Here is a 26,014-nt window from a genome sequence, read left to right as displayed (position 1 = left end):
TTTTGTCAGAAATCTTGTCAGTGGACTTGCATTTGAATTCAAGCTGAAAATGAAAAATCTTCTTTCTGAGATTGGGGTCTGATCTTTTGTAGAGATGCAAAGGTACAGTGGAGATGAGATGTCTCTTTGATTGCAGTTTCATCATTGGCATTGAGTTCATCATGGAGCAGGGTCAGTTCTCCACCTCCCACCTACGTATTCCTGATACGCATTACAGTTTGCATAGTAGCAAAAACCTCTTGAATAACACAAATGTTCAGGATTTGCATCACCTTCTTTACCTGACTGACCATTCAGCCCAGACTGCAAGTGTTGGGACAAGGGCAGATGTGTATGGCCAAAAGGGCAGAACTGTCTTTTCCAGCATGAACTGGAGGTGATTTGTGCCTATTGTGAAACCATGCCCTGACCTCTTTCTAAAGAATGCAGTTCTGTTTTTCACTTGGTGTGTAATGACTTTCCAAGCAGAGTGGAAACAGCTCTGCAGGAGACTAACTAAAAGAAAAAAACCCAAGTTTTTCTGGCATGTTCATGTTTGCCAGCTCCTTTTGTAGTAGCAATGATTTTTGACAGTGTAAATCTCTTATCTCTATCTAAAGCATAAGAAAAGAAGCCAGGTTTGCTGGGTGGTAAATTACCCTGCCTCTGCCCAATTTGTGTGCAGTAAAGAAAGTATCGCTTAACAATGAGTGAAGGAGCACTAGTTTAACATTAAGAATTGATTTCCATCAGAGCAACTCAGAAATCAAATGTGAAGTTTAACGTGTCTTTTACAATTTACCATCTGTTTAGCCATCACATTGCAGCACATCTGTCTAGGCTGTTCATAGCGGCTGTCCCAGTGAGGCTGAGAGCACTTTCAGAGATATATTTTTGGGGGTTCTGTCTCAGAAGAAGGGGAGCTGTTTGTTCTGCTTAGCTTTGTTGCTTTCCTTTAGAGCTCGATAGAAGCAGAGCACATGCACTGGGTAATAAATGCTAGCTCATTTTGTCTCCACCAGGTCCTCAATGGAAGGAGCCCAGTAACAAGTGTGTGGTCTCAACAAGAAGTAGCTTTGGAGACAGGTTCCTGGTCCTGTTCCCAGTTCTGTGTTGGCTCATTTGTAAGCCACTTAACCCTTCTCTCTTTATTTCATTTTCCCCCCTTCTAAGTGCCATCTGACAGGGACTCTTGATTAATAAGGCATTTACTGTTTCCCAGCTGCTTTTTAGAGAAAAACATAGGGGGATTTAATCAGAGACGGGAGTTGGGGGGCTTATATATATTTTTAAATCACTCCCAACACCAGTGCCTCTTTTGTGAATCTTTTTTAACTTTCATTTTTATCATGTAGGTTTTATGCATGTCAAAATAGCCAAATGTCATATTTCAGAAATCCCAATCTGAAATTCTCAGGCCTTTGGAACAAGACCAGTCCCAAGGGCAGAACTTCTGATGCAGCTTTGGGGTTTTTTGTGTCAGGTAGAGCCCAGTGCATAAATTGCTGTCTTCTGTGTCTCTTCCCTCTCCTTTTGTGTTTGTGAATGTGTCGCGTTTATCATAAGCCTTATTGTGTTAACCTTGATCAAAATACCGCTTCCTATCCTAAGGTCATAGTAATCGTATTGTGTGATTGCATTTTTAAAAAGTTGATTTGAGGGTTGTGTTCTACATCTGATGACTTTGCTTGTAAACAGTACAAGCTTTTGGTTGAAGGGAGGAGCTTTCTCTCTTACCTAATGTTCATGTGCCATAAAAAATGTGCTTACAAACCGAAAGGAGATGTGCACGGACTGTCAGCCTTGAATTGGTGGCGTGGGTGGTTCTTGGCAAAGCGCATGAGTCTGAAGCCGGTGAGGAAATTTTTAACCATGGTGTCACCAACTTGATGTGTTAGCAACAGATGTCATTTTCATAAGTCTCTGCTCTCTTAGCACAGCACGCGGGCAGTATTCACAATCTGCATGCAAAACGCACAGTGGTTGATGGCATGAAATCATGCCTTTTAATATACACTGGCTGGAAGAGCACCTTGGTGTCACATTGTGAAGCTTTGGCTTTGGGGCTTAATTAGACCAAGACGTGCTCTGTGTTGTGCATAGAAAGTTTGTTTGAAGAATGTCAATGAACTGAAAGTCAGAGCAACCATTCTGGTAAAACAATACTTAGCTCTTGCCCCATGTGGTTTTATTTGAGAGCTGAATGCTGATGTGAGTGAAGTGAAATAGGAGAATTCCATGCTTTCCATCCTTTTTCTTTTGTCTCTCCATGTGTGCAAAAAAATAAAATTCAGAAGGTGCATGAACTCTGCTACACTGGTAGGAACTATTTCAGATTAGTAAGGTAAAATGTGACCACTCTGCTGGTGCACAAAGACTTCATTTAAATTCAAGTCACTAGGGGATGAGAGCCACATAGTGCACCAGGGGCATTTAAGCCTGGCAATCGTTTTTGAAATGTTGAAGGTGGTAGTAGTTCCAGAAAAATAAAAGGAGAGTAACTTAAAAAAAATTGCACTGATAGCAGTGCAGCTTGAAAAGGAGAGAGGAGTATGTCTGCTGACTAGCTGTTACGGTCTGTCTGTGTTTGAGCATCACCAGCATGCCAGAACAAAGAAAGAACTTGTACTGGTCCCTCAGCTTTTTGGTGAGATATAGATTTATTGGGGGAGGGAAAACCGACAAAAGCACCAGAAGCTGTGGCTTTGGATGAGTCAGCATTTCCCTTTGACATGATCATTCAAGAGATTTTTTTGTAGCTCATCCAAAAAAAATCCCAAACAAACAAAAACCAGCAACCTGGGTCTCAGCCTGAAATTCATTTGCTTTGCAGAAACAAGAGGTTTTGAGTTATTCAAGTGCAAATTTTCCTTCAAGAATATTGTATGTAAAGCCTTTTTTTTTGCATTTGTTTATCTCCAAAACAGGTTCATTTTTTAAAATGAAAACTTGAGCCTTCGGTCCCTCCTGTGGACAAATAGCCTTACACAAGGTCTTGTTTCATTTTAGAAAAATGAATTGTTGCGCCGGTGGGGTAGTATCTGATTGCTTTAAAAGTTCCTGTCAGTGTTTTATTTTTGATTTGGTTTTGTTGGGTTTTTTTTTGTTTGTTTGTTTGTGGCCTTGCTGTGCCTTTTGCCCGGCCGTATTTAGTCTGCATACTAAATGTTAGTCCGCCCAAACACTTTGTGCACTTAGCTTTTTCCTTTTTTTAATTTTCCTTTCTCCTTTTTCTTTCTTTTTTTTAATTTTATTTTCTTTTGCTTTCACCCAGATGTATTTTAGACCGAGACAGACTTTGCTCCGATGGGCCGGATTTTAGTCCGTGCACTAAATTTTAGTCCGCAGACTAAAAATAATCCGCGGATTATTTACTAAATTGATTCCCTCACTGAGAACTACAGAGACTTTAAACTCCTGCTGAGACGTACGTGCGAGGGCTTCATGGCTCACAAGTCCCACCGTCTATCTTTCCTCCCACCCCTTCCACCACAGAGCATCAGCCCAGCATTGCCTTGGCATCGATGCCCCGTGGCATGGAAGTGCTGGCGTATCCGTTGCTGTGGGCGGCAGCTGCTCGTGTAGTTCTCGGTGGGTGAATTGGGCAGCTTTCCCGGTGGAACTGTGTTGAATGGGAAGAGCTAAAAGACTGCAGAGGGTTTGGCTTTTATTTCTTAGGGCATTATTCAAAAGGGAGGTGGGAGGGACAAATTGAGGGGAAAAAATTTCTTAAGTAATGGGTGCGACGGGTATGAGGGGGAATAAACCCGCAATAGAAAGAAATTCAGTCCATACCCGCACTCCTGAGGTGGTACGTCCAGTTCCTGAAGAATCCTAAAGAGATAACGCCAGCAAACAAAATCCAGTGGCGGGGGAAGTCAATCCAAAATGGAGAATAATCCGCGGCGGCCTGAGGTACTCATAGCACACACAAATTAAAAGTATCCAAATTTAAAGTACAGATCTTTGATTTTTACTTTGTCTTCAACACAAATTATAAATTGCTAGGGGTTTGGGTTTTTTGAAAAAAAAAACCAAAACCACCCAAAAGTTTACATTGTGTGTCTGAGACAGATTTACAAGTGGGATGAACCTTTGGAGACAAACTAATCTGGCCACACGGTTCTGTGGACGTTTATATCCAGGACCAAGGACTGAAAATTCTTTGGGAATTTCAATTACCCTTTTAGTTCAAGTTAGAGTTTTGATTTCAATTTTTTTTTATTTTTTTAGTAAATGCACTGGCATTGGAACATAAATTTCATATAGAAATGTTTCTATACTATGCCTCACCATTGCACAATCAATTTTTTGGCATACACTGTGGTGAAGTTGGACTTGCTGCTATGGAGACTGATGTTTAAAGTTTCTAATTGTATAAACATTTACTATGTCCCCCACACCATGGATTTCTTATAATATTGGCTATATTTTTCCTTGCTGGACTATTCTCTTTTGGATTGACTCCCCCTGTTTGGATTATTTCACTGCATTATCATCTTTAGGACTCGTCAGGAACAGGACATTTCACCTCAGGAGTGCGGGTATGTACTTAAACATTTTTTCAAATTACTAGGCCTAGCCTTGTAAAAAAAAAAAACAGAAATGCTAGAAGTGGAATATTTGAGTTCAAACTGCATCTGTGAGGTAGCAGCCAGGCGAATGTTGTAACACAAGGTGGTAGAGATGAGATGGGCACAGACCTATATCTTGCTTCATGTGGTAGTCACCACTTGTTGCAGGGGAAGGCCCTGTGAGGCCTTCTCATTTTTCCCCCCCCTTCCTGGATTGAAGCAGTTAGGGCAGAATTCAGGAACTGTCTATCCCAAGTGACTTAATTCCAGATATAAAGGCAGACTGAGCAGTTCATACCAGGAGTTTAGAAAACATGTTAGGGTTTCACGGACTTGAAAATGAGGAGTTTAAGAGTGGACAAGCAAGTACTCCTTTTACAGATATCAGATTTGTGACTGTGTGCCTACTAATTTGCTCAACATAAGGGCTTGGCTTGTGGTCTTTACCTAAGGAAAAAAAATGGTTTTCTTTTTAAAATCTATAGTGGCTGTCATGTGAGCTGTTCTGAAGGGAAAAAAACACAGCTAAGAGTGAAGTACCTAAGTTTCAAGCTGTGGTAAATCAATCCTGTTAAAAGTATCACTGCTAAGGTGCATGAGGGACACCTCAGTAGTTTTACCTCATTTTAAATATAAAACAACTTCACTTCTGTGGGTTTACCTCAAGACATACCCATTTGTGCTACTCACTGTGGGGTGGGGGGCGGAGGGGAGGGAAAGCCACAAGGTTGGCTGGTGTTTTTTTAATTGGAGACAGTCTTAGATTTTGTTCAGGTCAGGCCGTGTCTTGGGAGTGATAATTGTATCCACTGTGTGCTGTGGCCAGCAATCCGAGCTCTGCAGGCAGCAGGCACAAAGCAGCTTCTGCTGCCCCTTCACATGACCCTACATAGATGGCACAGTGGTCAGTAGCGGTTCTCTGCCAGCAGTGTTAAGCTAAAGCCTTCCTTTTTGTCATTATAGGCCTTGTGCAAAAACATTTTGTTTGTTTTGCAATAACTTCATAGTAGGAATAAAGTCAGCTCTTCTTATACCTGACTCCTTGACCCCCTGAGTCAGGATTCCTTGCCATACAAGTTAGTACGGCACACACTGCAGCAAACCTTAATGCTCCTGACCCAGATGGGCACCAAGGGGGTAAAATTTCAGCCCCTGCAGAACTTGACATTTGTGTTTGATTCTCATTCAAGAGAGCGTATATGTCTAGTTTAAACCCTACCAAAGGAGTGCCTGCAAGTTCCTCATCTGTGATTAACTACCATGTCATACCTTTTTTTTTTTTTTTTTGGCTCCTTGGTGCTGTGTGGCTTGAGTTCACCTGCACTGGTGCAAAGGCATTTTGGATTAGCTCAGTTTTTACCAAAAATGCTGGCATCAGAACTTAACACTCATGCCCACCCTACTCCCTTTTTCCCAGACTGCATATCACCTGCAACATAGCAAGAGGCAAATGCTTGAGGAGGCCATCCAAGTCACATACATTATTACCTCCTATTTTGCTTATGGTGTCATGAGAAAGGAGGATGGGAGTCGGATTGGCAGTGGGTAGAACCATCCTTAGAGGTTTAAAACAAAGCTGCAGCGAAGAACTCCTTTTTGTAATCACTCAAGAAAAAAATCTGTTAGAGTAAAATGGTTTTCTTGAATGCAATTTTCAGCTGTCCTTACAAATACCAAATGTGCAGGAGTTATCCCAATAAACTTACAGGAGAGACTTGCCAGAATAAGGTCACAAAAGGAGTAACTTGCAAATTGGAGCTAGACATTTCCTGCAACCCCACCCGTGCTTTCCTTGTTGTTCTCCAAAGTTGAACAGCAGCCTCCATAGCAACAATCTGACCTGCCTGCCTGCAAAAGTCTGTGTTAGTAAGACTTCATACACTAGCCAGAAAAAAACAACCCAGAACTGTAGCGGGGCTTTATTATATTTTTATATTCGGTGAATCCTGCTCATTTCAACCCTCCTCCCCCACCTTCACTCCATATGCATGGCTGGTAGCACCTGTGTGTTTGTCATGATTTTTGAATGAGTTTCCCCTTCATTCTCAAAGTTGTTTTTCTGAGTGCGCTCTCATGAAGTCTCTTGCTGGCATTGCACCTTCACTCTAGTGCAAGACGTTGCAATTAACCCTTTCTCAACCCCAGGAACTGGATTTTCCCATACTTACTGCAGGACTTTGATTAGCACAAAATGCAAGTTTGTTCCAGCTTGCTGGGCAGTGAGAGGTTTAATTGCGCTGACTTGCTTCTGGTCAACAAAGAAGTATACCCAGACAACCCCTTTCTCCTTGTTTGTTTTCTTGTTGTTCTTTTAGGTCTTCCGGCCCCGCACTCCACCAGAAGCAATCGCGCTATGTAGCCGTCTGTTGGAGTACACCCCCACTGCCCGCCTGACTCCCCTGGAGGCTTGTGCACACTCTTTCTTCGATGAACTACGGGACCCAAATGTCAAGTTACCAAATGGGCGAGATAAACCTGCACTCTTCAATTTCACCACTCAAGGTAGCCTGAGAGCATTGAAGGATCACTTCTTTAGGAAGAAGTACTGGGATGAATGTTTGTTGTAATGCGGATGTTACTCCCTTGAAAGTAAAAATCTCTGAGCAGGACTAATGTTATTAAGCAGTTGCATAACCGGCTGTCCATATCAAAAAGAGAGGAAAGGGAGTTGGAGTTACAGGACAGATGCCTGATGCCTTCAGTTCAAATTTTGTGTTGAAGTACTGAGGGATGTTATTATTGGATTGCATCAAGGAGGCTTACATTTGCAGTTCACTGTGTGCAACCTAGCTGATGGCTGTGTGTGAAATATCACAGTCAGTGGACCATGGAGGTTATCATTTGGAGATGATCCTGCTTCTTCATACCTGAAACACCATAACAAAGTAGTAATGCATATTAGGTTTGACAGGGAGGTTTGTAGTGTTGCTGCCCATTTTAGTTCTGGATGCAAGATAAATACAGAGGCTTTAGTGTCCAGCTTTTATGTGCTGTACAGTTCATCTGGCATTCGATTGACCCAGTCATTTAGAAAATGTAAAAATGATGGACATCTAACTTTTTTATTTGAAGCCAGATTGATATTGAATTTTAAAACCATTCATGTATTTTTTCCACAGAAGTCAGAAGTGTAAAACTGATATCCCCCCAGAATAGTTTTGCCTGCCAAGACAGAGAATGTGAGAAGTATGGCATAAAAATATGCTAGTAATTAATTTTGGAGTACTTTTCCTGTTGTTTTTTTTTTTTAAAGTGATTAGCTGCCAATTCTCACCCTGTGGGCAAGAATAGTTCTGTGTGGATTTTCTGTTGAAAGTCTGAAACACCTTTTGGCTCAGTTAGCATCAATATAATTTTTCAAACTCTTTGCCCCTCTACCAAAATGTGAAGCAGAGCCCTCTCCTTCAACATGTGGAGCCCTTTTATTAAAAAAAAAATAAAAATTCAGCTTTGTATCTGTACAAAGGAATATGTTAAGCTGCCTAGAAATACGCTTTTAACTTGTTTTAAATGTCTGCCTTGCAGAAGGTAAATATATTGAAAATACTAAAACATTTCCAAAGCATAAACACATTAAACTGTTCAGGTAAATAGCTTGTGCTTCCAGGTCACTGTCCTCTGTGCTGATTTCCATGTCTGTTGTTAGAAATTTAGTAGTTATGCTACAGGTCCTTCCATGTATTCCTGAATTGCTTTTTTTCCCCCCCTTCTAAGGCTGTCTTCAGCAGCTAAAGTAGTTTTGATCCCAGTATCTTAATACAGCTTCACCCCTGTGCTTTCTGAAATTGTTTTGATTCTGACTGTTTTGTAATGACATTAAGACTGGACGTATCTACTACATGAAAACAAGGTTTCTAAAAAGGGTTGGAAAGCTCTACAGTGAGTCTGTTTAAAAATCCTTAGGGGAAAAACAGGTGTATGTATTGGGAATGTGTCCTGATTCCCCTCAGGCAGTGTAGAAGCTGCTGGGTAAGCTACCCTAATGCTTGAGCAAATTCAAAGCTTCTGTTCCCATCCTAAGGAGCTGATGAGCTCTCCTCTTGCACAGTGATTCCTGCGAATGGCAAGTGAAAATAGTTCCTATGGAGCAATTTCCTTAAGATAAAAAAAGCGAGTCATCAACAGGTGCCAGTTGTACCATCTATAAAGGAAAGGCAGGACACAGACTGGTCATTAATGCATTTCCAAATAAGCTGTGTTGCAGGTGACCAGCCAAACTCAAAAAAATAACAAGGGTTGTTTTAAAATACATAAATACATTGCTTAGCGCAGTGATTTCAAGAACTCTGTAAATAATAAATGCACAGCAGTGAGTCTCATGAGGCAGCAGTCCTGATTGTGAACTCAAGATACACAAGAAGCTTTTGCTCCTCCTGTGACTACTGTGCAGTCCTTGTTCTCTAGTCTTTACCATGCAAGGTCCCATCAAATTGGCTGGTCCAGAGCAGAAATTCCAACCGGGAAACAGATCAGATAATTGGAAATTGGATAATGAATCATGTTAAGTCATGTGTAGTAATTTAAAAAATAAAGAAAGACATCCTTTTGTTTTAAATGGCATTTGTTTTCAACAGACAATATTAAGTTTTAGAGTGTTTTATTTGCCTGAAACCCATGAAGTAGGAGGTAGCTGCAGGAGTTTCAAGGGCAGAACTGTTCGAAATAATAACATAAATCCAACCGTTAATGCATTGGATTGATTTTCGGAAAGAAATCAAGGGTCACATCAATTCTGCTGATCTGGGCACTGGTGCTGGTCAGATAGTCTAGAAGAAGAGCAGTGAGAGTATATGGAAGATAAAGCTCATAGTCTTTGACTGCCAGCTATAGTTGTGAAGCATGTGGACGCTGACTTTATTGTAGATATGAGATCTGTGGAAGAGAGTATTATCTAGTCATTCTGTATGTTTCTCTTAATTTAAACAACTGTTTAAATAAATATGCCAGTTGGGTTTTGAAAAAATTACTTTGGCCAAGGAAGTATCTCCACTAGCCACAGAGCTGCAGTTCAGTAGCTGTTAGATCTGCAAGACGGAAAGCAATTTTTCTCTTAGAAGCTGAATTTTCAAACAACCTGTGAAATGATTGCCATTTCAGTGATTGTGCTGGGTCACAAAAGTTGATGTCACTCCATATTGGCCATTAAAGACTGTAAAATTCTTTCTGTGACTCAGCACTGAGGAATGGTTATCATGCTTCTCTATGACAGACTACATTTTTACTGAAGGGGAGGGGAGTGGGGGTTTTTTCTTTTGTTTGGTTTATTCTTTAATGACCCTGGCTTGTGACCTTTAGTTTTTGGGGTTTTTTTAAGATAGATACAGAATGCAAAGTTTGTTATTGTGACAAAGAAAACATGATACAAAAATAGTTTTCCCAGGGAATTCTTAGAATTGATATGTCACATGTAATGATACTGAAAAAAGCACTGCACCATTTGCCAACACTAGTCATTCTCTTTTGTTTGAGAATGAAGATGATCTGGTTTTCTAGTAAAACTGGACATTTTCATTCTTACTCCTTTTTGGAGATGTTAACTGGCTGCAAATGGTATAATTTGATCAAAAGAAAGCCAGAGGGGTTCTCCCAGCTGATGTGGAATGGAGTTAGGTCTTGTGAAGGAATTGTGATAGCTGCTCTGTTCACATCATGATATTGAAAACTTGTCTGGATTGCCTTGACTGTAATACCTTCTTGCAGCATTATTCATTGTAATTAACCCAACCTTGAGTTGCATGTTTGATTTGGATAATCAGGCTACAGTTCAACAGCTTGTCCAAATACTGTGGGGGAAATCACTGAGGATTCTCAGAGATTCTCAACGCTCTGTAGACTGCAGCTTTCTCCTCAGTATTGCCATGTCTCATCCTTACAGATGCGATAGGTGCAAAAATACACTATAACAAAAGTTCAAACAACTTCTCGAGGAAAGCTGCTAACAAACTTCAACCAAAAGAGTTTAATTTACTTTGGTTGCTTCTTGTCTGAATTGACCTTTTCCTCTTAAGTGAAGCATCAAGACATTCAGAGCATGCTGAATTTAAGAAACTTCATATCAAGAAAGATAATGTGGGATTTGAGAAGACAGGAGCAAGGTCAGTCTTCTGGTCTCTATGAAAGTTTAAGGTAGCTTCAGAGAAATGGTTGCACTTACATTAAACACAACAAAAAACTAGTATTATTGCCACAGCTGGTGCTGCAAAAGGAGGTGTTCTGACAACATCAGATGAGGGAGGAATGAGAATGAGGTTGAAGTGCCCTTGCAAGGGTGTTGTTCCATCTGACCAACTGGTTCTTTGGCTACAGCAATTTTGGCAGTCTGTAGCTGCATCCTCAAGGCACCGCGTAGCACCAGAAGGTAGCAAATTTGGTTTCCTTGTCGTTTTAGCTCTGCTTTTGTTTGGGTCACAGCCCTGTATTGTTTCCAGAAAATAATGCAGGGGAGATAAAAACTTTCAAAAGAGCAAGGTAAAGAGTGCATTCCCAGTAATAGCAGATTTGGAAAACAAATTTGAAAAAAATACTGAAGGAGCAGCATTTTCTAGCACAGAGCAAGATAGTATTGAAGTTTATGACTGGTGTTCCACTTTGACTTTTAGGATTCATGATTCTTCAGTTTATTTTTCCATTTAAAGTAGAGATTTGAAAATTCTGCATAACATTATGAATATATGAATTCTGAATTATTCCCACATGAATTGAGGATTTTGTATTTGTACCAGTGCTCTGAATATTGAGGCTTTCTAGGAGGACTAGCTTAGACCTGAACAGATATTACAGAATAGATTGGATGGGTTGCAGGTAATGTAGCAACCTGGTTACATTCGTAAGTGCTGAAACTCAGTGTCAAAGTGTGCAGTAATAAGAGGCTTGTAAACACGTGAGTCTTCTGTATCTTGTCCTCCCAGCAGTAAAGAAACTTAATGTAACAGTTAACTGAGAAAAAAAAATCACCAAGTAGACTACTGATCCCTTTAGGCCGTGAGTCTAAAACTAGCATTAAAGAGAAGCAGTAGGCTCTCAAAAATGAGCCCAAATAATTTGAGACTGTGTCCAAAATCCCATTGCTGAACCTGTGGTGTGATTTGGATGGGTTTCTGTACAGCCTGTGCTATCTGGAGGTCCTCTGTAAAAAGCTGTCTATTCTCATTTCTCCTCCAGATGACCTCCTGGAGCTCCAAAACTCATCCGTCTCCTTCCGTGAGATGACTGTTCACATCCTTTTTACCGGATGTTGCTTTCTCAAGAGACAGCCAGTCACTCCTGTTTCTGAAACAAACAGGACCTGTCTTGTCTCAGCTCAGTCCCACCTTCTGTGAGGCACTAGATTCTCTTGAAAAGGTGCCAGAAGATTGTCAGTTCTTGGCAATGTGTTGCCCTTAATCCTCCCACAGTTGTGGCTGTAAAATGCCTATTTCTCATTCTGATACACATTGAAACTATATTAGATTTGGAGCCTAGAAGACATGACTGCTTTTTCCTTGGTTAATGTCCCAGAAGGAATGGTTGCATCATTTTGTTGTACATTTAAAATGCCCAGCTGACCAATTTGCTTTGCCTTTCCCTTTCCCTGTCCTTTTAAAGGATATGTCACTTCTCCTTGGCCTCGCTCAAGGAGATGGTTGTGAGAGATTGGTCTTGGGTTCCTGGGTCCTTGAGAAAAAATGATGCTTGAGTGAGCCAAAGAACTAATTCCTGAAGCTCTTGGAGCAACTGTTCCAGCTGCTTGCTTGCTTGAACCAGTGCCCAAAGCAGCACCACTGTTATCAGCCTTCTCCCTGAGACTGATTGCAGGTGGGTTTGTGAAGGGAATCCTTCCAGTGCTCAGAAGCAAACAGCATTATCAGACCATTGACAAGGAACAGGCTTAGCTGGTTCTTTGTTGACTCCCAAGCCAGTGTCTTTCTCTAGGAAATAATTCCCTTGCACCACTACTCGTAGTTTTGAGTCTTGCTCTGGAGAATGCCTTGCCAAATATCGCTGTGGTTTCCTCTCGCTGGTTGGCAAAGAAGAAAACGTAACGTGACCTTGTAAGGGCATGTGTTTTGCCTGAGGTTGCTGTTACAGGGGGAAACCCTAGGAGCTGAACCTGCATGTGGGGCACTTTGTGGATGATGAGCTAACTCTGTTTGTTCCACCTCCCCTCCAGAACTGTCAAGTAACCCATCTCTGGCTTCGATCCTCATCCCTGCTCATGCCCGGAACCAAGCAGCTGCTTCAACCCCTACAAACGCTACAGCGGCCTCAGGTGAGAACATGCAACTGCCTGCCTCCCTCCCCACCCTCGCTCCCCTGCCCAGGCACTTCCGCTCTGCTGAGGCCCACAAGCTGCCTTGGCCCTCAAAGTGAACAGGGAGGAAGGGTTTGTTTCAGTGTCACCCAAATCCTAACTCAGGGCACTCAAACTCTGTTTTTTGACTGCTTAGTTTCTTGGTCCTTCTCACTCAGACTTCCACTTTTAAAAAAATCATTATCTCACTTAGCTTTTAGCAATCCTTGTGGATTGGTTTGCACCTAACTTCTGAGCTCTCAGCTACCCTGAAATTAATACTGACTTGGAGCATGACTTTGTGATGCCTAGGAAGAGAAGAAACAGGTAGCTCAGTACATGCAACCTCCATGTAGCGTGGATGGAGAGGATTTTTTTCCCTAAAGGCATTAGTATTTAAAGAGTTTAGTTAAGCAGTTCAGTCAGTGTGCTCACTGTCTCATCTAAGTAGTTGCAGTTGCTTTTTACTGAGTTTGTTCATGTCATCTTGAGCCACAAGGCAGATTCCTTTTGGGTTTTGGCCAGCACTGAGTGATTTTTTTCTTTGCCTCTTGCTCTGTCTCAGGTTTCTGTCAGAAACCTTTTAAAAGCTCACTGTTGGCCTTTAGCCATTGCATATTGTATTCTGTTTCCAGTGAAAGCTTAAAAGCCTGGTAATACCAGTTGGGAGACTCCCAAAGAAAATCCCAGGTGCTGCAGGATGTAGCAGAGGTGATTTAGTACCCGGCACTTTTCCTCTGAGTCAGCCCTGAGTCAGCACACCAGCCGACTGTCTCGGGGCTGGGCCAGCCAAAGGCAGGCTGCAAAATGGGCGTGTGTGTCCTGTGTGCACCTCAGCCCCATTTGACAAGGGCCATGACCCCTTTTGAGGTGCAAGGTGCTTTCTTAGTGTAAGACAGCTGATAAAGAGAAGGCCTGATTAAAAAGCTGCTCTTGAAACATGCAGGAAAGCATTTGCTTGTTGATGTGCCAGACAGTTACCTGATACCTGATGCACTTGGTCCAGCCAGTGCTGTATAGAAAGCATTTTCATACTCTGGGACAGACAGATGCACCCAGGTTTGAAAGATGAGGCTTCTCTCTGAAATTCTAGTAGCAGCAGATAAAAGCTACAGCTTATACAATTTATGTGCTCTGAATTTAGGAGAAGACAAATGGCTATTTTAAAATGTATTATGTTTGTTTCACACACTTGGTGGTATTTTGCAAATATTCTTGTTCTCTGTGTGCATCTGTTGCCCAACAACTAGTGAGAAAAAAAGCGGATAAAGTAGTAAAAGTGATTTAAAAACTACAAAATACAAACATGGAAAATTATTTTAAGCCTTTCTGAAAAATATTGTTTTGCTTAGTGTTCCTTTCACGCCTTTTATGGAGTTCTCTTTGCCAAGACCCCAAGATAGGGTCAAAAAATCTGTTTTCACTCAGCACTTTTCAAGGGTCCATGTGGGGGGAAAATGCATTAGGTCGAGTCCGAAATGTGAAGTATTTAAAAAACAAACAAAAAAACCCCAGAAAGCCAAACCAACCTACCAAAAAAAAACCAAAGCCCACTCCACCCTCAAAAAACCCCCCGTGTTAATTATGTCAACATTTTTAAAGCTTCTGTTTGCAAGCACTTCACTGAGTTGGGATAAGACCTTCTATTTGTAGTTCAAACCAAAAAATAATATTCTTGCAGCTTGGAAATAATTGGAAAGAAATTGTGAAATTAAGTTCAGCTTGTGGCTTTGGGTTTCTGCAGCACAACCGCTTGGTTGTTTCTTAATCACATGGGTTCTCACAGCAGATGGTGGCAATGTCATCACAGGTATGATTTTTAGGATTAGGTCCTGTTGAGGTCATTTTAATCTGTTGTGCTACACTTAGCGAGACATTTTCATAGAAGGGTTCCTTCTTTCTCTATACTCCTGCACCTCCCAGAGCAGTGAATGTTGAATTGTTCAGTGACTTCAGCAAAACTCCCACCTAACCCAGGGCATCCTGGTAGGCAGGAGACTTTTCTGCAAAATGTTTGCTTATGTAACTTAGCAGTACAAGTTCAGAAACTAGTTTGTTGAGTGGTGAGGATGCAGCAAAATGTAGCTCTCAAAGCAATAAAAGGAAAAGCAAATCATAGGTAACTGTAGTTGACTTTATTAGTGTGTAACTTGTGCTCTATCTAGCAAGCAGAGGTTCAAGTGCCTGCTGTTATGTCCAACCTGCTCCATGAGCTTGAGGCCCAGGTGCACGTACATTGCAATGCAGTGTGCCTGTCCATCCCTGTAGGTAACCAGGTGGGTGGTTGTTACCTGCTTGCATAATAAATAGCTCCTGTTGTTTTTATAGCTGTCCTGCGGGTGTGCAGCCATGTCAGAATCTCAGCTTTCTGATAAGGTGTCAAGCACCACTTTTGATCATGCAGCAAGACAGGGTCATAGTTAGAGAATAACTAGCGAAAAGAGGGCTGTTTGTCTGAAGTCTATCAAAGTAGTGTTTCCCAGGAGACTTAGCAGCGGTGTGGCATGTTAAGAGATGGAAAGATTGGCTTTGCAACGTACCACGTTAACAGGGCAGGTTTCATCAAGCCAGCAAGACTAACCCTTGTGCTAACCAGCATGACACACATCTACATTTTTAAAAGTTATCCAAAGCAAGTAATTTTTGTTAACTGCTAGATTCATAATGATGATTCAATCGCCCAGTGCAACAGTAATCCTGGGATCATGATCTTAAATGCAGGGGAATTATTTTAAGTAATTTTTCAGTGTTAAAAAAAAGTATTTGTTGTAAATTTCCTCTTCTCTTGAGGCATAAAGCTGGACTCGCTGTAATAATGGTACCAGCGAGAGTATGAAGCCTTGCTGCACTGGCATTAGTAAATTCACCCAAATCTTTCTGAGAAATTCTCTGACATTAGTAGCATGTCTAAAGCAAAGCGGAGGAAAAAGAATGTAAGATTTATTGGCCACTGCTTGAAATAGTGTGGTAGTTTTCTGTGAATTACACTAGGCATTGATTAAAAATGCCAGTTCAGCCATGCTTCTGGGGATGCTGCCTTGATGTAGCTGGAGGAGGAAGAGGATGGTTTCATAGCTGTGCAGCCATGGCATCCGAGAGGGGAGCATGCACACCAAGCTGAATGCATATCTGCTTATGCGACTACGTATTTTTCTTCCTGAATCAGCCAGCAGCAGTAGTTACCTCTCTGTTAGTCAGCATTAAGATGGGAAGAGCATAATTGCCATCTGCAGGGAAGTTGTGCCAGCAGGGATTCTGGGGTCATCGTCTCAGGCATCCTGCTGTGTTGATCCCATGTAATCCCAAATGCAATGATGTGCCTGAACTTTCAGCAACAAAACAGATTAGAGCTGGTGTTACCTGCCACTGTGTGGTAGTTGAAAAAGACCACAGTGCTCTATAAAATAAGATTTAGTGCATTTGTGATATTCCCATTGAAGGAATTTTGGAAAACTTTAATTTCTTAACTGGGAGAATATAGTCAAGCAATTAACTTAGGTTTCTACAAGCTCAGCACAGGGATGAATCCATGACAGAGAAGTAAAACTTGCATATTTTGCTCTTGCCGGTTTTGCTCAGAGCCTGGATTTTTACATCCACAGGCAGGCACAATAGGGAAACCAGGCTTTCCTTCTCCTTCCACTTGTCTCCTCAGCTGTCTTGTGAGGATTCCCCGGCTGGTGGTAGCTTTGTTTCTCTATCTTTGCAGATGAGCAGCACAGTCTGTCAGCATTACAAATCCAACCAGCTAATGCTGTCATTAGTGCTAATGGGCTTTCTCAGACTGGGCTGGCGTCTCTGTCATTCTCTGAACTGTAGCCCTGTCTTTGCTTTCTGGGAGGTTTCTGAGGAATGTCACGTACCCTCCAAGAAAGCTGAGGCATTCCTCAGAGGGAAAAGCTGACTTGGAGGAGGTTCTCTGCAATGATGGGAGATACTTTTGCCCTCTGTTTGAAAGAACTTTTGGAAGCAGCTGACACTTAAGCCCTGGTGACTCTTCCTTGCCTGCACAGGCAGAGGTGTCAGGTGGGTGGTTTAGAACAAAGAGGCTGCCCTGACCTGGAGCCGCAGTGTGACGAGTGCTCATCTGTCCTGTGCCAGAGAGCTGCATCCAGCTCCTGGCTGTGCTCCCCAGCAGGGCTTTGGCAGTGGCACAGGACACTGCTTTGCAAAACAGATGTCTTTTACCATCGTTGCTGAAGGCCTAGATCTTCTTCTCTTATGCCCAAATACTGATTTCTCATGGAGAGGAGGAGTAAATGAATGTCCAGAGAACCTCATGCTCCAGTTGTGCTCTTTTTCCAGTGCTTCAGCAAAGAAATGCTGGAACAAGCCCCTCTTCGTTCCTTGGATGTCCTGTCAATGCAGAGTCAACAAATGAACTGAAATGTCAAAATACTGCATTTTCTTGTGGGTTGAGAGCAAGTGCAGCCTTGAATTTGCTCTGCACTGTCCCAGCCTTGGGGAACTTCTGTATGTTGTTGGACTGCATCACCTGACTTTCTTTTGACATGTGGCATATATATTTCTCAGGAACTTCCCCATTAGAGTGATGATAGAAAAGGAGCATGTATTACATGGAGCTCCATCCCCTCATCTTCTTTGCTTTATCTCTGTGCAGTAGCAATGTAATGATAACAATTTCAGCCTCTGCTGTCTTCAGGAAATGGAGATCAAAAGGCACATTTTATATCAGTAAATGAAATACACGCACTTTCTGTACACATACAGAGAAATCCTCTGCCAAAAATACAGACTCCAGCTGGACTGCTTGCATCAGGCACTACCAGCAGATGTTGCATTAACTGGAGTTTATCTATACTTGAAAATTAATCTAGAACAGGCACGGTGAGAGTTTAAAGTGTGGAAACTGTTACCTGGCTCTCTGGTAACTTTTGATTTCCGTAGTCATCGTTGGTCTGCATGCATTTGGGATTTGGGAATTGCTCCTTCAGGGAAATTCTCCTCATAGGAGGATGCCTCTTGCCTGCAAGGCTAGCTTCCCAAATATCGTTGGTATTGTTGTCATGCTGCATTGGGGCTTTAATTGTATGAGGGTATTTTTTTTATCATCATGGTCATTGCTTCATGAGGGAGGGGATGCAATTAATTTGGTGTGAGATTAAAAGGAACAGGAAAATCTGAGAGCAGTCATCTGGCATCTTCTGCCCACAGGACAATTTGCCTTTCTTCCCACACTCTCCTCATAGCATTTCCTTTTCAAATAGACATCACCCTCTCTTCCCACTTGTCCGTTGTGTTTCTGGATGCTGCTGTTTGTTTGATTTCCTATTTTTGTCGCAGTTGTGTGTGTTACTTAATTTGTGACTCAGCAAGTGCTGCCCATCTCTAGACAGCTTGTGTGGTGTGGTCGTTGTGCTAGAGGGAAGGGATGCCATCCAGAGGGACCTTGGCAGGCTTCAGAGGTGGGCCTGTACAAGCCTCATGAAGTTCAGCAGGGCCAAGAGCAAGGTCCTGTATCTGGGTCAGGGCAACCCCAAGCACAAATACAGGCTGGACAGAGAATGGCTTGAGAGCAGCCCTGAGGAGAAGGACTTAGGAGTGTTGGCTGATGGGAGCCAGCAACATATCCTGTGCTGCATCAAAAGAAGAACGGCCAGCAGGTTGGGAGAGTTGATTCTGCTCCTCTTCTCCACTGTTGTGAGACCCCACCTGGAGTACTGCATCCAGCTCTGGGGTCCCCAGCATAAGGATGTGAACCTGCTGGAGAGAGTCCAGAGGAGGATGATGAAGATGATCGGAGGGTTGGAGCATCTCCCCTATGAAGACAGGCTGAGAGAGTTGATGCTGTTCAGCCTGGAGAAGAGAAGGCTCTGGGGAGACCCTAGACCACCTTCCAGGACCTAAAGGGGGCTACAGGAGAGCTGGAGAGGGACTTCTTACAGGGGCATGTAGTGATAGGACATGGGGGAATGGCTTAAAACTGAAAGGGGGCAAGTTTAGATTAGATATTAGGATGAAATTATTTACTGTGAGGGTGGTGAGGCACTGGAACAGGTTGTTCAGAGTAGTTGTGGATGTCCCATCCCTGGAAGTGTTCAAGGTCAGGTTGGACAGGGCTTGGAGCAACCTGGTCTCGTAGAAGGTGTCTCTGCCCATGACGGGGAGTGGAACTAGATGATCTTGAAAGTCCATTCCAACCCAACCCATTCTATGATTCATCCCATTGCCTTTGCTCATGGTTGCACTTCCAACCGTGGTCAGGTCAGTGTGGCAGAAGAGGAGTGGGGTTTCATTACTAGGTTACTGTAGACCATTGTCCAGCTGCGTTGCCCTGCAAACTCTTCCCTGCGGGAGGAATGTCACTGCACTCCCCACTCACCAGTTGTATTTTATCATGTCTGGTACCTATGCTAGTCATACAGTCCTTCAGTCTGAGGTCAGTAAATCTATTCTTTTTATAAGCCCTTTCCACGTGTCTTTTGGAATACACTATTTGCCCAGTCTGCCCTCTTCTGTACCAAGATGATAAGTCTTTCTGATGTTTTTTTCCTGTTGCAGTTTTGATAGTTTTGCAGTTAACCTTACTTAAATGAAGTGGGTGAAATGTATGGCAGTCTCTTGTAGAAAACCTCATTTAATATCTTTTTCCCGTTCCATATTTTACATGTTTAGATGTTCACCCACTTACTTCTTTGTGCCTTGACTAATCAGATACTAGATAAAATGATTCCAGGTGAAATTGGTGCATTTTTTTCCCTATCAACTCTTGTAATGCTACGAATGTTTTATTTTTTTTTTTAGAGAAAATACTTGATGCATGTGGCCTATGAAAACACAGTTACAGTGAATTTCCTTTCGGTATTTTTTTGCAAACACTGGTTTTTTGGAACGTACTTTGACACATGCCCTTGATCCTGTGACTTGTCTCTGTGAAACACTGTCCCTCCCTGAGAAGAGAAGGTGTTGGAGACCATTTACTGCAGAGATCCAGTCCTCTAATGATGCCGTGTACTTGTGTAAACCTTGTTACTGGCTTCAAGCCTTAATGTTAATCTGCTTCAGCAGTTCAGAGAGTGGCAGATCCAACTTGGGTTGAGCAACACAGAATAAAGTAGTAAATTTGAAAGACATTTTCTAAAGCAACTAGTGCATGAGTTACACGGTAGCATACAAGCTGTTTCTGCCAGGGGAGCAGGCTTGTCATGTTCATTGTCTGCGCCATTCACACAATTAATGGGCAACTTTGTTATAAGAAGGACTAACAATATGAAACTTCAGCACCAGTGTGAGACCTTGTTGTGACCACAAACACTTGATGTGTTGGCTTTGGCCATGCCAGAGTGCCTTGTCCTGCAGTTAGAGTTGGGGGAATGCAACACAGGCGACTTGCTACTGCTCAGGTACTGCAAAACCTGCCAGAGCCCAGCTGGGTGTTTGCATGCCAGCCCTCAGACCTCCAGATTGCCTTTGTCCTGCTTAAAGGCCATCTTTCCCCTCTCCCCAGATTTCATTGTTCCATCTGCACCCTGAAGGCAGGAGAGCATCCTAACCAAACAGCATCTTGGTGGGAGTTGTGGGTTTCCCTGTGTAGAGAATGTTGTAGTTGTTGTTTGAAATGTGTCTCTATTTTGGAGGTAATGCTGGTTGTTTTATCTCTCTTCCCTTCTCCTCTGTTGTTTGCAGATGTTAACGCAGGAGAACGAGTTCAGACCAATAGTGTAGCTACAGCATCAGCCTCCAACTCCACCTGAACCAGTACCAAGCAGCCAGCTGCACAGGAAAAATCACCAGTAATTTTGAGTCTTGCTCAGCAACACTGGTCACATTTGGAAAGAAAATTAAAAAGAGGAAAAAAAAAAACCAACAAAACAACAAACCAACCAACCTGTTCATTTTAGTGTTCAATTTTTTATTATTATTATTGTTGTTCTTATTTAACCTTGTAAAATATCTATAAATACAAACCAGTTTCATTGTATTCTCACTCTGCAGGGTGTCCGGGGCAGGGGACTAGGTGGGGGGAGGAGGGAAAGCGGAGCAATACAACACACCAATGTCTCTCCCCTCGACAATCTCTTCATGTTGGAAGTTTGCTGTTGTGTACTTCAGAACCAGGACTCTTGCCTCATACCCCCTCCCACAACAGAAAGAAGGAAAAAAACAAAACAAAAATACCCCAAACCTCATTCTCTGCTGAAGTTTTTTTTTTTTAACCCTCTTTTTTTATTTTCTTTTTAAGTGAAGTTTCGGACTTTGATGTAGTGCACAGCTTGAATTTGGTCGGGAGCTTAGCAGGGGTCATTCAACAGAGCTCAGCGTTTCTTGTCAGCAAATCCATATCCCAGGTTATCTGAAGAACTGCCCCGGCTTGGCATGGGGAGCAGGCGACGTGGTAGGAAAATAGGTTGCCATGGGGTGGGAGGGAGGGTTTGCCGTGTGTCTAAGGCTTGAACCGCTAGTGGAAGCCTTTCATTTTAAAAATCAGTGCTAGCAATGAAGAAATCTACAGCTTCATATGGGAAAAGCCTTTCCCGAGTGAGTGATATATAATATAATACACACACATGCACCAACACCAGCGGTTGGCTTTGCCGAAGCAGCCCCTTTGCCCAGCCGGAGCTCCTGCTCCCTGTGTGTCAGGCCGGCGCAGGGCAAGGAGGACGGTCAGCTCCGGCTTCAGCAGAGAAGAGCGGACGAACAAAATCCTCAGCAGGGGCAGGGGCCCAGCTGGTGGATGTTAAGGGACTTTTTGGAAAGTGGCCACTGTGAAAGCTTGTTTGGTTGGGTTTTTTTCTCTCCCTGCCCCTCCCCGGCTCTTGATTTGAACAGGCTTCCCTTTCCCAAGGTGCGTACAGGAAAAGGATACCAGGGGTTATAATGTGAACTGTTAACAGGCTACTGGTTTATTTTGTAATATTTTTTTAAACTGCAGTTTTAACTTGCAGGATGCCACATTCTCTGATAGTTCTGATTTTAAATCCACAGCTAGAATCTGTATTTAATTTCATCTTTTTTAATCTCTTGCCTTTTTTTTTTTTTTGGATCTCTATTTATTGATGCATGTTGCCACGTCGCCATTATGTTAGAATATTAAAATACACATCCGAATGCTCTTGACAGTAATTTGTACCTGCTGACTTGTAGGAAAGCTGGCTCTATGAGTGTGTGTGTATATATATTATATAAATATATACATGTATACATAGATACAGTACTGCTTTTTTTATTTTTGTGTACGATCTCAAATCAGTCTGACTGAAGTGTGAGGTGAATGCTTGTTCTAGTCCATCAGTTCAGGGTCCGGGTTTCCTCCCTGCGACAGCGTGTGGCGCAAGCATCCACGTCTCTCTTCCTGAAGTCAAAGCAATATTCCTCGCGAAAGGGTCAGGGGAGCGGCCGGAAACAAGACTTTTGGAGACCCGATCTTGTTGTAGGCTTGCGGTTGGTGTCCGCTCCAGCCTTATCTCCTCCTTCAGAGAAACTATAGTCGCCTTTGGTGCTTACCGAGCTGTTACCGACCTGCGGATCTCTAAGGCAAGCAGTTGCTTTTCGGGAGCACACGGACCTCCATGTGGCCCAGGGGTGACCGGCAGTGGTGGCTTTGGCAAGCTCGGCCGCCGCAGGGGCGACAGGGGCTTTGTCATGAGCTCGGTGCGTTTCTTCTTGTACCTTTTGTGCTGTTGACATGGGATTTTTTGGAAACTGTCTCTTAGCAGCCCTGGAACTGATAAAAGCCCTGCCTTCTCCCTCCTGCCTGACACATGGAGGATTTGGGGAGGCAGGAGCTGTTTGAAGAGGTGAGTGACCACCTACCGTGAAACCGATAAACCCTCATGTTATACCCTGCGGCCGTTTGCTGTTGGGCACACACAAAAAAAAAAAGGTTTTAAAGCTTTTTAGCTGTCATTGCATTCCGGCTGGCTGCAAAGGAAAGCACACCCATGTTGAGAAACAGAAGGCTTTCCAAATCCTTACCTGCAGCTTAATAGAAAGGGCTGAAGAGCGTCTTAACGCATGCGCTCGGCTAGTCAGTGTCCTGAAAGGTAAGTGAAGGGGCTTGGTTGACCCAGTGATCCAAATCCATGCGGGAGACTCAAAAAGTAGGACAGTGGCAGGGTATGGATCTGCTGTATAGACAAGACTGCTGAAGCACTGGCCACAGACGCTGTTATTTGGAGGCAGTAAATTACCGAGTCTTTAAAAAACAAAGTAATAAAACTATCAAAGAAAAATTGCTGCTTGTGCCAGGAAATGTGGCTTTTCTTTTTCGGTTTTTTGTTTAGGACTGGCGGAGGGGAGTAAAAGAGCGTTTCTCTCTGGTTTTGTGACTGTGCTGGCGTCTGTGTGTGTCTTGTGTGTGTGTTGGGCGGGGGGGGAGGGTCAGGGGCGCCCCTCTGGTTTTATTTCTGTTTTCAAGGATCATAGCAGGATCACACACTCTTTTATACAAGTTAGATCCAGGTCTTTGAACAACCTTTTTTTGTAAATAAGGAAGAAAAAGAAAAAAAAATCACAGGAAAAAAAAAAACAACAAAAACAAAGCTCCTCACCAAATTCAAGCTTGTACATTATTATTTTTGGTTGTTTTTGAATTTTGAGTTTTATTGTTTTGTATGTAAATATGTGGACCCAGGAACTGTTATTAATGAGCAAAAAGTTACCGTTCAGGGCAGTGATTCTGTTTAATAATCAGACAAAATGTAGACGAGCTTTTTAAAGCCATATAGTTTTAACTCTGTACAGTAGGTACCGGCCTGTATTATTGTAACAATAACTCTAGCGATGTATAGTGTATCTATATAGTTTGGAGTGCCTTCGCTTCCATGATTTTTTGAATTTTATTTCCCTTTTATTTTTTTCTCCTCTTCCTTTATTAACAATGTCTCCCACCCCAAACCCGCATCTTTGCTCCCCCCTCCCGCTTTCTAACTCTTTGAGTGCTGTAAGGTTTCGGTGATACCCTGATCAGTAGCGGAACGAAAGGAGACCGTCTCCACCGTCATGCATTTCATTGGAGCCATGGCTTTGTTCTGGAAGTCTCCAAGTTGCCCACCCTGCCCTTTCCTCCTCCCGCTAGCAGTGACTGATTTTGTTCGGACACTTGCCCCAGAGCTCATTTAGACTTCACTTGTCTTTCCCCTCAGTCTTGTGCCCAGAAGCCCTCTGGGCAGTAGCAGTTTCCAGGAGGCTCAGCCTTTCCACCCTCCCTGCGGCTGTGCCGAGGGCAGCAGCCAGGCTCAGCGAGCGGAAAGGACTCCCAGGGAGGGAAACCCCCCACATCCCACAGATTTGCTGCGCTTGGAGCCATTTGGCTGCGGCGGGAGCAGGGGCATCACTGTAGGAGACTGCGGTGGTTTTTTCTACTGGGAGGACTTTCTGTTCCCTTTCTTCTCCCTGTTTTTCCCCCACATCCCTCCCCAAAGACATTTTTGTTTTCTTGAGATAAGTTTAACATGACTCTTGATTTCTTGTGCCCAGCACGAAGGCCTTGTTTCTAAAACTAGTTTGCTTGTGTTTTACTACCTTGTTAGTATTCCACATAAGATTGTCTTGAATGGGAAAACACGTAACTCTTTACCAAACCAAAGGTTGCTGTTTTATTTCGAAGCATCTCGTGTTCATTCCAGTGAAGCAGAGGCTGCACTTTCTTTCTGGTGACACGAACGTCAGTGATGCCAAGCTGTTGGTGACAGTCTGCTCAGAGCTGTCCCTCTCTTCTTTTACTCTCTTTCGGGCTTGTTTTTTAACCCAGTGTGGTCTTGATCTGTCCCTTATGTCAGCCCTGCTGTAGAGTGGGTCTCTGAGCCGGGCTCGGTTGCAGTCTGTCTCCCCCAGTGGGCACCCAATCAAGACACTGGTGTTTAATATTAAACTTATCTACCTTGCTAGGGAAAAAAATAATGACCTGCAAAAGAAAATTGGCTGGTAAAAGATCCCTGAACACTCTCTCCCCTTGTTTCAAAGCCAAGCTCTACCTAAAATGATGGCAGGTGCCTGCAGCTTGCAACTTAAAATTCCCCCCCTCCCCGGTTTTCAGTACTTGGAAAAACAGAAGTCAAGCAGCCTATCAGACTCTTACTCCTGTACTAGGAACCTCAGCCACCGCGGAGAAAAAGGAAAAGCCGATGAGGAAAAGCACAGTAGGGTATTCGGTCCAGGCTCTGCCTTTTGGAGACTGCCAGCGGGTACCCCTGGGGTGGCAGCTGATTTCCACGGGGCTCTCGGCCGGTTCTGGTCGTAGTTGGCTTCGTTTTGCAACACTGCAATAATGGCAAAACGACAGGAAAGGAAAACAGTACCTAAGGGGTTAGCTCAAGAAAAGTAGCTTCCTTGTGTTGGTCTTTCTCAATTTATTTTTAATATATATATATAAAATATATTTATATATATATAATTTGCTTGCCTGTAAAATTTGCATTCATTAATGTGTTGCTGATGGATCACTTGGGCCTGTACACACCAATTAGCGTGACCACTTCCATCTTAAAAACAGAAATCTAAATATATATATATTAAGGACTGTGGGTTGTATACAAACTATTGCATACACTTGTGCAAATCTGTCTTGATTTAAAGGAAAAGCAAAACCTGTATAACATTATTACTACTTGAATGCCTCTGTGACTGATTTTTTTTTTTCATTTTAAATATAAACTTTTTTTGTGGAAAGTATGCTTAATGTTTTATTATTTCCCCCGCCCCATTCCCCTTGTAAATACGTTTTGTTCTGTGTGACTCGGTTCGGAAATAGTTAACTGGTACTGTAATTTGCATTAAATAAAAAGTAGGTTAGCCTGGAAATGAAATTTAAAAAATACCAAGTGTGTGGTCTTTATTTCAAAAAATTGCCCCTTTCTTTCCTCCTCCTCTCTCCCTTCTCCAACCCTTGTTCCTCACCCTCATGCCTCTTTCCACTCTGCAAGAATAGGTGGACATAAATCTTTGTAATAATAGAAGAAAAACCACAAGAAATGAGCATGTTTTCTTAAATGAACTGTGTTATTCCATGCTATTTTTCAAGAGATGCCAGCTTGTCTATGATACCGTTTGATTTGATGGAGAGAGGAACCCTGGGACATAAATATTTCAAATTGAAACCAACCAATCTTCCTTTACCGTCCACCTATAGATACAAACTTAACCTGTGTAAACTGCTGGCTTGAATCCTGCACTCATGGTTGTTTGGGTTGTTTTTTTTAATCATTGGATCCCATTAGTAATGTTATTT

General features: G+C 42.7%; 1 protein-coding gene across 2 annotated transcripts in view; it reads left to right on the top strand.

Annotated features, from left to right (window-relative positions):
• GSK3B (glycogen synthase kinase 3 beta) overlaps nucleotides 1-25,603 on the top strand; it is a 154,238-nt gene extending 128,635 nt beyond the window's left edge. The window contains exons 9-12 of one of the 2 annotated variants that reach the window (XM_027681239.1): nucleotides 4,485-4,523; nucleotides 6,869-7,055; nucleotides 12,703-12,801; nucleotides 20,470-25,603. In XM_027681239.1, the coding sequence (XP_027537040.1) occupies nucleotides 4,485-4,523; nucleotides 6,869-7,055; nucleotides 12,703-12,801; nucleotides 20,470-20,537 (393 nt within the window). In that variant the 3' untranslated portion in view covers nucleotides 20,538-25,603. The remainder of the gene's footprint in view (nucleotides 1-4,484; nucleotides 4,524-6,868; nucleotides 7,056-12,702; nucleotides 12,802-20,469) is intronic. The other variant, XM_027681238.1, reaches the window with a different exon arrangement.
• Nucleotides 25,604-26,014: the final 411 nt, after the last annotated feature.

This window comes from Neopelma chrysocephalum, unplaced genomic scaffold (genome assembly GCF_003984885.1).
Source record: "Neopelma chrysocephalum unplaced genomic scaffold, ASM398488v2 Primary Assembly neopelma1_60, whole genome shotgun sequence".
In the NCBI taxonomy this organism is placed as follows: domain Eukaryota; kingdom Metazoa; phylum Chordata; class Aves; order Passeriformes; family Pipridae; genus Neopelma; species Neopelma chrysocephalum.
This window is presented reverse-complemented; position numbering and strand designations above follow the sequence as displayed.